Below are 10826 nucleotides of genomic sequence, written 5' to 3'. Positions count from 1 at the left end.
TTCACTTGCACTTTTTCATCTTTCTCTATCTCTGTCTTCCTCCTCAGATGCTCTGCTGTTGTCACCTTTCTCAACACCTGCATCCCCACCCACTGCTACTTCTCCTTCACTCCTCATTCGCATCTGCTCACTCTTCCCTCTTCTCCCTCCTCGATGGATCCCTCGCTGTGTCCTCCTCCCTCTTTTCCTCTCCAAAACATCCTATCCACTTCAGCTCAATGCTCATTTGTGCTTGCAAAGTTACCCTTCGCCTCTCCAGCATATCTGTCCATTCCCTCCACCTCACCTGCCCTGCTATTCGTGCTGTTCACGCTTCCTCCCTCTTCCTCTCCCGCGCCAACCTCTCCACCCTACGTCCTGCCTAGCCTCTGCTGGTTTTTCAATAATAGCATCAGCTTCTTTGTTGAACATCTCATCACCACTATTTATCCACTGAATGATTCAGCGTGTTATTTTCATCTTTCTGTTTTAAATAAGTCAATAAGCTTCTTCAGCATGATGTTCTCCTTCTTCACTACCATTTCTTTCGACCAGTTCAGAGGCGAACAACTGTGTACATATCGACAGCTGCTTGTTCACCTGCAACAGATCAGCCTGTCCCGAATGTCACCTTTGCCTGCAGCATCATCATCAGCTCTGACTTCTGTGAGATTAACATTGCCTCGCTTTGACAAAGCGACTGCGCACTCTCTGGTACTTTCCAAGTGGCTTCCCATCCATCGATTAGCTCTCCGAAGCATTACATCTTACATCCCTTCCCTGCTGTTTGTTGCTGTGCTTAAGGACACCCATGAAAAAGAAGCAGCAGACGGAATGATTCAGATAAATAACAATTGATTATTTCTTCGTTTTAGCGTTCTTTTACTGCTCGTTGAAGTCTTCTCTTCCAACTTCTCTCCTTTTCCATATTATCCTTTTTTCTTTTAAAATCTCTTCAATTTTTTAAATCCAAATTCCATTCATAATATTCTGTTTTTAATAAATTTATCTTTCTCTTTATCTTCATCCTCTTCATTCACTAAACAATCATCTTCTCATATTCAACTAGTTTCTTTTCTTCATAAATTCCATTCTTTTTTATTTCTGCTATTATCACTTATGAAGATGCAAAAAATGAAGAAATACGATCAGAAGAAGAAGAAGATGATGATGACTACGATGATGAATCAGATGGTAGCTGTAACAAAAGCAGAGCAAGGAGGACAGTTGCAGGTGAAGATGAAAGAATATCCTTTGAAAAAAAGAAAGAATTTTGAAAAAATAGACTTCGCGTCGTAGAATTCTCAGGAATTGCTCCAGATGGGGGAGAAAAGAAAAAGAAAAAAATACCCGTTCACGACTCTGAAGTGGGAGAGAATGAGTCGAAGGAAAAGGGAGGAAAACTAAGGATGGAGAATTTTTTGATGTGAATGACGGAGAAGAGGGAAAAGGAGAGGGAGATTGCGAAAGAGAAGAGAGAGGTAACTGAGAGGAGGTTACGCTTGTCTGAAGCTGATGTGGAAGAATTGCTGAGAATTAGTCTTTCTTTATCTGATAGGGAAGTTCTCCTCTTCTTCCACTTGCTGTTCCTTATGCATTTATCGCATGCCAACAGAAGTTGTATTAGCTTCATCAGCAGCAGAATTTGAAGATCCACTCAGGTATAGTGCATCTGTTGTTATATTCGATGCCAATGAAGTTGACTGAGACTCAGATGTTTGCTGGACAGAAGCAAAAGCGGAAGGTGTGGCTTGTGCGAATGCAGCGCCAACAACCTCCAATCGCTGGATGGGAGAGGCAGAAATGAACATCGAAGGAGAAGAAGAAGGTTTCTGGTCATTGTGTGTCTCGAATATGGCTGATATTCTGTGGAACAAGTCCTTCTTCACCATCAGCATGAGAGTGGCGGTGACAATAGCATTGAGTGCAGCGCGCGTTGCCAGCAGACAAAGCAGCAGGCGATTGGACTACGCGGCAGAAGGTCCGAGGGGCTGCGTGGAGAATGAGATGATGGAAGGTGTTGTGCTGAAGGATGACATGGACCGAGAAATGGAAATAGAAGCGACGAAGGAGGCGAATAAAGAAGGGATGGAGAACACGGAAGATGAAGTGAAAGATGCTGAAAGCAGCTTTGAAGGCAGAGTGCAAACGATTGAAGTGAGCAAATGAGAAAGCGGGAGAGGGCACATGTTGACAAGAGGCACCCATGAAAACTTGAGAGAAGAAGGCAGAATCGAATGCTGCTCTCCTTTCTATGGATACTCAATGCACAGCGGAACAACCTGAAAAGATGGATTTGTCAGTTCGAGCAGAGTTTCTCCGATGGATGGGACATATGCTGTTCTTTGAAAAGGAACTAAAATTGTATTTTCTGAGGCAGACAGCAGAAGTTGTTGGTCTTCGAAAAAGACAGACGAAGCAAACAAAAGCGGGTCAAGCAGAATATTCGCATTGATTGCATATGACTCTCTTTCCACTGCATACAAAGAGAAATTATTTTCATCATTCTTTCTATTGATCTTGTTCTGCACATCAGGAATAGTGCTGAAGATTCCCCTCTCTTCTCAGAACAGCTCAACTGTGCCTTTTACCGCGTCCCCTCCTTCAACAGCTGTCCTTCCTTCTCATCTCCACACATTCATCTCATTTCTCATGTTCTCCACCGGTTGTGCATTTCTCACAGCATCTTCTCCTCCCAAGCTGAACAGCCTCGTGCCTCACAGCAGATTCAGAAACAAGTTCGCATCATTCGCCAATATTCCCCCTGTTGCCCCGGCATGAGATGATGGAATCGTAGTGGGCTTCAGAAGCTGCGGCGATCCAAGTTAGTTGAAAAGATGAAACAAAGCCTCTCAAAGAAAATGAAACAAAGCAGCACCTTCATTCTGCCCCATCTGCTGCATCGATCGCACAAACAGCTTCTTCAGCCCTGTATTCTGTCTGCACTTCCTCCAAAACACAGAAGGATTTCCTAAGTCATCCACTCATCCTCCTCCATCTTCTCCATTTGCATTGGCATGCCTGTCTGGCTGGACAAACTCTCTCATTAAGAAGCCGTCGCAAACCTGTTTCTCGCAGCTGCTCTGAGATGTGCCTGCAATTCTCTGCCGAGTGCTGCTCTGATGGAAGACAAGGCAAGATGCCTTCGTGACACAGAAACAGCAGTAAAACTGTCGTTGCTGTTCCTCTTGCGCGAGTTATGCCGGGCTTCTCTGTAGACGTCTGAGCCAATTGTGTTCTCGTCTTCTTCTTTCTCTCCATTTTCCTTTGTGGACTCGGCTGAATGAAAGGTAAACCGCAGAGGGGTCGAACTGAGCTCTCCGCTGGAGATGGATGAGGTGGGCGTGAAAGAAACATACGAATTTTTCTGATTGCTGTTTTGGGATGCCGATGAAAGCGTCTTTGGCTGCTTGGGAGTGAAGCGCAGGGCAGGGCGTGAAGTTAAGTCTTCTTCTCTTTCTGTTGTCTTTTATGTTTCATCGGCATTTGATGTATCAGCAGATCGTGTTATATCCAAACTGTCTTCACCACCGCTAACGTAACTATCATCGCTATCGTAATTGTCGTTATCTTCATTGTATTCTTCTGCTTCATCAGTGTCTACTGCACCTTCTCCGTTCACTCACGCTTTCCTCTCTTCATCTCGAACAAATAGTACATGTTCTTCCCCCTCCCTCTCGGCCAGATCTTTCTTTTGAGCGTCTTTGCCTTGCATCCCTCTTCCTGAACGAGATTTGCAGGTGGCAGAAGGTCGGCTGGCTTGATTAGAAAAATAATACTTCCATGTGTCAGCTTCAGTATGTTCTTCTTCATCTTCGTAAGTGCCTCCTTCTTCTGCCTCTCTTTCATCTCAGCTGCATTAAATGTTGCTTCAACTCAGCTGTTTTCTCTCATTTTTGCCGAGTTGCATGTGTTCGAGGTGTCATATTCAAAAACAGATCTGCTCTTTTCCAGTGTCTGCCGAATGGACCGTGTTCTTGTCAAAAATATCTTTGCACTGAGAATCCTGTCTAACTCCACGTCTTCTTCTTCTTCCTCCTCCTCCTCCTCATCCACTTCCTCGCCATATTCATTCTTATCGGTGTCACTTCTGCTTCTTCCACTTGTCTCACGAGTGTCAGATTCAGAAGAGTCAAATGTGATGCTGCCTTCTGCCACACGAAGCAGCTCCAGCTCTCTCGAAAGCAGCTCACTCAGCACATCATATATATTCAACGTCGGACTTGTCTTTGATCGGAATGCTTTTTCTTTTGCTTTTCCTTTCCCTTTCACGCTCGCTTTCTTTCTCCGCTTTTCACCTTTTTGCCTTCAAAACTCCAATTCATCTGGAGGAAGCTCGTCAAACACAGAAATAATTCTTTTCTTATCTTTTTCCTTTTTCCTTTCTCCTTTTTTTCATCCTCTTCTTTCACTTTCTCTTTGTTTCAAAACTATCCTCTTACTCGCCAATGTTACAACAGTTGATTCCAAACGCCTCGTATTCTGCGCTGTTGCATTTGCATTTGCACATCCTTCACTCTTCTTCCCCTGCTGATTCAACCCCATCGCAGTAATCATCCGCTTCCTCTTCATCTTCGGCGGCCTTCAGTGTGGAATATTCAGCGGCACTTGCTCCATCCCCACACGTAATAGCTTCTTCTTCTTGCTGTTATTATTGTTATTGCTGTTATTATTGCTGCTTCCACCCATCTTGTTTGTCAGTCCCAGCATTTCTGATTTAAATTCTGGTGGAGCTATCCTTGATTCTGCATGTGCTTTTTTTTTACAGATCGTCCGTTTGAAGGCAGCAAGCGCTTTTAACCTGTTGCATTTTTTGAGTGATCTGCCGAGTGCGGTAGTTGGAACACTCAGCAGTGAAACAGACGAAGAAGAGGATGAAGAATTCTTCGTCTGAGTACTTGAAATCGGGATAGAGGTTGCTGGAAATCCAACATTCAACGAAGTGGAAACAGAAGAAGCAGCAGAAGCAGAAGAAGAGGAGGAAAAAAAAACGAAAATCATGATAACGAAGATGGAGATAAGGAAGATAATTTAGTGGATGTGTTATTTGGAGAAGCGGCTTATGATTAATATGAGGAAGAAAACGATGAAGAGGAGGAATGTGTAATGGAACAATCTTTCGATATATGGGGAGAAGTTTGAGATGATGATGAAAGCATTGAAGTCGTGCGACTGAACTTCATTCAAGCAAAAAAATGAAGCAATGTTCGCACATTCCTCTGATGTTGAAAACATGCTACCGAAAAGGGAATAGGCGAGAAAGGGAAGACGAATGAGATGATTGGAAGGACGAGAGGGGAAAGGAAAAAGAATTTTGAGAAAAAGAATTAGCAGCAGCAGAAGAAGAAGATGATGATGAAAAAGAAGAAGAAGAAGAAGAATTTGGTTAATGAATGCTACTGGAGGCGATGGTGGTGGCATCTGTGCCGTTTCCGGTGATTTTAGTGTCAACAGCGCTGAAAGTGAGTGTTTGAGTGGGAACAAATGTTGAGGCGAGGAGTGTGAGAGAGGCGTCTTGGAGGAGGGAAATGAAGCCGGTGAGGGCATACTCGATGGTGGCACATGGGGTCTGTTGGGGTCTGCCACAGGCATCGACATCAGTTCCATTGCTGGCAACGATTTTGTTCTGGGCAACGAGGTGGAGCCAGCCATTGAAAGTTTCATTGTCAGCAGTTCCGGCATTCCACACTCTTTTAGTTTGAGTTGTTGAACCACAATTCTCAAATGGTGATTGGGTTATGCTGCTTCCACTGAAGAACACATCATTTCCTCTGCCATTTACAGTAGTGCTTCCAACGAAGAAGTTGATTTTTTATTCATTCACCTTTTGAATATGCTAATTAGCTAGTACGAATCAATTTTCAAATGGTTTTGCTCCTGTTTCTTTTCTCTTTGCTATGATTTCATTCAGAAAATATATTTCCTTCTGATTCTTCTGAACTCTATCGTCATGTTCTCTTTCTTCATCTTCATCCAACAAAAATTAAACTTCATTTCAAGTGAACTGTTAATTCTTCAAAAATCTTTTTCAATTAAAAAAGAAATTCATTTCTTCATTATTTAGTTAATTTGCTTTCATCTTTTTTTCTCCATCTTCAATGCACGTTGTGTCACGATAAATAGCTATCATTATACGATAAACATGAAAAAAAAAATCCAAAAGTCAGATGAATAAATTTATAAATAAATTCTAAAAATCAATGAAGATAAGTTCAGAGTATATTCAAAGAAATAATAAGTCAAAATAGAGAATCAAAAAAAAGTTAGATTGAATTATTAATAATGTAGAAAAAACCAATTAACCATGATGAAACAAAAAATAAAGTCAAAGAAATACTCATTAAAATAGAATCACTTACAGACATACTTCTGAAAGATGAATTATTATTCTTTCATTTTCACTGATATTCCATCTCGGGCCGACAAATTATTTATGAAAAAAATCGTATTGGTTGCTATTATTGCAGCTTTTTTAATAGAAATAAAATGAGAATATGGTTCAAATACATTAATTGCTTTGCGCTTTGCTCACAAAAATATCCACATGAAAATTAATGCATATTTATTTTTGACACAATAAAATACAAAAAATTATAAATACGTTCCATTTTCCTGAAAATATGTGAAATTAAAAATCTCGATCACAAAAGTGGTCACTAATTTATCTTCGGATTTTGCAACAAACAGACATTAAAAGATGTGGGGAAGCTGTCTGCGTGGAAATCTGAGAAAAAATTAGTGACCACTTTTGTGATCGCCAGTCATTTAGAAAAACACTTTTATTAAGGTTCTCATCAGATTTGATCCGTTGAACGATCGGAACTATTATAAAACTGAAAATTAAAATGACTGGCGATCACAAAAGTGGTCACTAATTTTTTCTCAGATTTCCGCACAAACCGCTTCCCCACATCTTTTAATGTCTGTTTGTTGCAAAATCTTAAGATAAATTAGTGACCACTTTTGTGATCGAGATTCTCTAATAGACATATTTTTATGAAATGTTAATTTTTTGTTGGTTTTTGTATTTAATTTTGTAATATATATATATATATATATATATATATATATATATATATATATTAACCCTGGGTGACGTACTGACTTCTGACGTGAAGTTTTCGATTTTTGACGGACGTGACAAAAATTTCCACGTCACAAAGCAAAACCAACATTATTGTTTTATTGTTTCAAAAAAAATGAATATTTTCCAAAATAATTTTTTTGTAAATATTGAAAATCAAATTTTCCATTATGAATTTTTTACTGACGTGTAAGCGGTGATCGGATTTTTGGCACGTCACTGAAGTCAGTGACGTCAAAAGTCAATTCCAGTCATTTATACGAAAAAGACATTAAAAGGAGCATAAGAATTGAACAAACTTGTCAAGATTTGAAAATGAGAGTTTTTTATTTTTTCTAATTGTCACAACCATTACAATTCATGTAATTTTTATTTATTCTCATATTTTCACAAATGATCAGAATTTAAACCAAAAATCAAGGAGGAGAATTTTCTATGATAGAACATTTTCCAAATATTTGCTTTGAAGAAGCGAATTTGATGCTTAAGTCGCTGAATTGTTCATTATTTGATTAACTCATTAAACTGTTCTCCACACACGATATGACGATCATCATTGGGACAAAACAAAACTAATTTTTATTAAATGTCATCTTTCTTCGTTTTTTGCTCTCATACAGAACTATCACAAACATTACATATGAAAATAGGTTCTTTTTATAAATAAGACAACGAAAAGAATCATATTAGCTTTCATAAAGTCAAAAAATGATTTTTGATAGTGGGCAAAGCGGTTGCAGGCTTTCTGTCTGGATGCATTGAAATTGCAATCGAAGAAGAGAAAAGGCATATAAATAATATGAGTTGCAAAAGAAATAATTCAAAAACAAACAAATCAATGAAGGCAAATGCAACAATTTTTTGAGGAAAATTGTCTTTGAAGAGTCAAAGAAAATGAGAAAGTTTAAAAAAACATGTTGTTTTGTTTTTTCTTTGTTATGTTGTTATCATTTCGCTCTATTTATTTGAAACAATAAAAAATAGCAATTATCAAAACATAAAATAAATATTTTCTATTTTGTGAAATGATAAAAAAAACAAACAAACAAACAAAAAGGTTAGGTTTCAAAATGAATTGTTTCTCATTTCGTCAATCTTTTTTTTTCATGAAGAAATACTTAATTGCAATCAAAAACAATACAATTCTTTCTGTGAAAAAAATAAAATATTTCTTGAAAGCAAACGAATTCATCTTCATATTTCTTTTTATCAATCTTTTCAAATGTCTTCTTTTTATTGATTATCTTTTCACATCATTTATTTCATCATTCTTATCTTCTTTCAATCGACTTGTAATATTCAGAAAGAATTTCAAACAATAATTTGCGCTTTTGCCTATTAATGCTGATTGTTGAATTTCATCCAAAACAGCTTCAACAGCTCATTCTTTCAACAAGTTGTCAATCTTAATGGCTCTATAATACACTTCTGCTCTTATGTACCAAATGCGTTTCCTGCAAATTCCACAAAAAAAATAGCTTTTGATTTTCTTAACACCCAAACATTGCTGCTGATTAGTCTAAAATATTCTTCGTTTCGAAATTCAGTTTCAAATAAAAAAAGACATAATCACTTCAAGCCATCTCACAATTATTTCCACTTCTTTAGTTTTTGCTCCTATTTCTTCTTCTTTCTCTCTCTTCCAATCAATGCATGCAACCAATTCTTCCAGCCCTCTTGTTGCCTCTCTCGCAAAATGGAGTTCATTTTCAATCGCATCTTCCAAATTTCTATCTTTGAAAAATCAATCAATTTAAAACTCCCAAGCTGATTGATACACAAGTTGAGTGAGGTTGAGATATTTCTGATGATTTTTGATCAGCTCTTTAATTTCATTCAGATATTGCTCTTTTGGCACTTCCTAATAAAAATCGGAAAAAATCAATAACTTCAAAAATGAAATAGAAATAAGCATACACTTAATACAATATTGCTCAGTGCTAGCAAAGATATTTCCATTTCTTTTTGGGTTTCCTTGGATTCCTTTTTCTTCAACGCAACTTTCAGAAGGCAAGGCACACAAATTTGTTTCAGTTTTGGTGGAAAGAAGCAGATAAGAGTAACTGGCATTCGCAAAGTTCAACCAAAAGCTTTTCGTTCTTAACTTTCTTCTTTTTTTCTTCAAAAATCTTTCTTCAAAATCTTTCGTTTAACGAAGAATTTTCAAAACTTTAGATATTCAGGCACTTCATTGCTTAGCAACGCTGCATATTTTTTAATAACACAATAGAATTCCCTGTCGAGAGTTTCCCTTCGCCAATCATTTCATCCATTTTATCGAGCATCTCTGCGGCAAAAACGGATTCAAATTCTTTTCGTTCCATTTCCCACATAACTTCATTCATTTCAATGATTATCTGCATGTTTTTTTTCCCATTGTTTAAACAACGCAACAGCTTAGAAAATAATACTTCGAAAAACAAAAAACAAAGAAAGAAATCCACTCATCAGTGTTCAAACACAAGTACATTGCACACCTGTTAACTTTTCAGGTTTATTCTTGGTCTGATTGTTAACAATGCAATTGCTTTCAGACAGTTGGGCTATTTTCACATAAGTATTGAATAAACATTTGTTTGGATTCAATCAATTGAGATGAAATAATAATAAGACAAAACCACGAAAAAGAAACATTACACCGTTATGTTAGACATATGTATTTCTCACAAGATGATAATCAAAGCATGGATCAAAACCTTATCATATTATTATGGGTTTCATTATTCAAAAGATTTCTTTCAATAAAAAAATTCATGAGATTTTGGCTGAATGATGAAATAAAGAATTATATATATATTAAAATATAAACCTTCTCTCTCTCTCTCCTTTTTTTTTTTTTTTTTGCAAGTGGAAAACTGGTGACGGACGTGGAGTATTTTTTCCCTCACGTCACCCAGGGTTAATATATATATATATATATATATATATATTTTCAATTATATTTACAGTCAATTTTTTTTCCATTTTGTTTGATATGTTCAGATTTTATTTTTTGCAAAATTGTGGAAAAATGAACTTTGTGAAATGAATAAAAAATACGTTTAATAATAACAATCGTTCACCTATCAAAATGACATTAAAAAACAAAAAGTTCTTCATGATATAAATCATAAATAAAATTGAAAACAGTCAGAAAATTTCGAATCAGATTCATCAACTTTCAATAAAACATAATTCAATCATATAATCATTAAGCAATCACCAAATATCAACTTAATATCAACAATTTTGAACAATAAAAGATATGAGAAAAAACAGTTCTATTTCAACAAATTCATGGTATCAAAGACAATTCCAAACAAAAAAGAATTCTTATATAAAAAGTTCAAAAACTAACTTGTCTAATTTCCATCTGTTTTTTATCCACTCTACACTTTCTGATATTTCTCTAACTTTGACTCAAAAAGATCAAATCCGACAAAGAAAAAAAACAGATACAATGATGAAACATCACGTCGCACTCTCAACAACTCTCCCTTCCAAAAACCTTTCCCAAAGATCAATGAATTCCCTCACAACTCTCTCTATTAATGAATCTCGATAAATACAATAATAATAGGGACAATGACATATTTAATTACAGGGACAATATAGGGACAAAAAGCACAAGAAAACAATCGGATTCTAACTATTGTGCACCTGGGAGGCTGTTCGTCGTATCCAGGTCCGGATAAAGCAGCCCGAAGGCTGCAATATCTAATACGAACAGTCATGTCCAGCACCCTTCCGATAGAGTGCCAGCTAAGCATACACAACAACTAGT

General features: G+C 37.0%; 3 protein-coding genes across 3 annotated transcripts; 1 reads left to right on the top strand and 2 right to left on the bottom strand.

The window, feature by feature from the left end:
* Window positions 1-294: 294 nt before the first annotated feature.
* On the bottom strand, window positions 295-740 carry MONOS_13857 (uncharacterized protein; the record flags this gene model as incomplete). The annotated part of the gene is made up of 2 exons (XM_067866600.1): window positions 295-421; window positions 580-740. The coding sequence occupies 2 exons, from the start codon at window positions 738-740 to the stop codon at window positions 295-297; spliced, it is 288 nt and encodes a 95-aa protein (XP_067719003.1).
* Window positions 741-1767: 1027 nt separating this feature from the next.
* MONOS_13858 (uncharacterized protein) lies at window positions 1768-2148 on the top strand (the record flags this gene model as incomplete). The annotated part of the gene is made up of 1 exon (XM_067866601.1): window positions 1768-2148. The coding sequence occupies one exon, from the start codon at window positions 1768-1770 to the stop codon at window positions 2146-2148; it is 381 nt and encodes a 126-aa protein (XP_067719002.1).
* Window positions 2149-3025: 877 nt separating this feature from the next.
* MONOS_13859 (uncharacterized protein) lies at window positions 3026-3528 on the bottom strand (the record flags this gene model as incomplete). The annotated part of the gene is made up of 2 exons (XM_067866602.1): window positions 3026-3445; window positions 3499-3528. The coding sequence occupies 2 exons, from the start codon at window positions 3526-3528 to the stop codon at window positions 3026-3028; spliced, it is 450 nt and encodes a 149-aa protein (XP_067719001.1).
* Window positions 3529-10826: the final 7298 nt, after the last annotated feature.

This window comes from Monocercomonoides exilis (genome assembly GCF_001643675.1).
Source record: "Monocercomonoides exilis strain PA203 chromosome Unknown scaffold67-269241, whole genome shotgun sequence".
NCBI lineage: Eukaryota > Preaxostyla > Oxymonadida > Polymastigidae > Monocercomonoides > Monocercomonoides exilis.
This window is presented reverse-complemented; position numbering and strand designations above follow the sequence as displayed.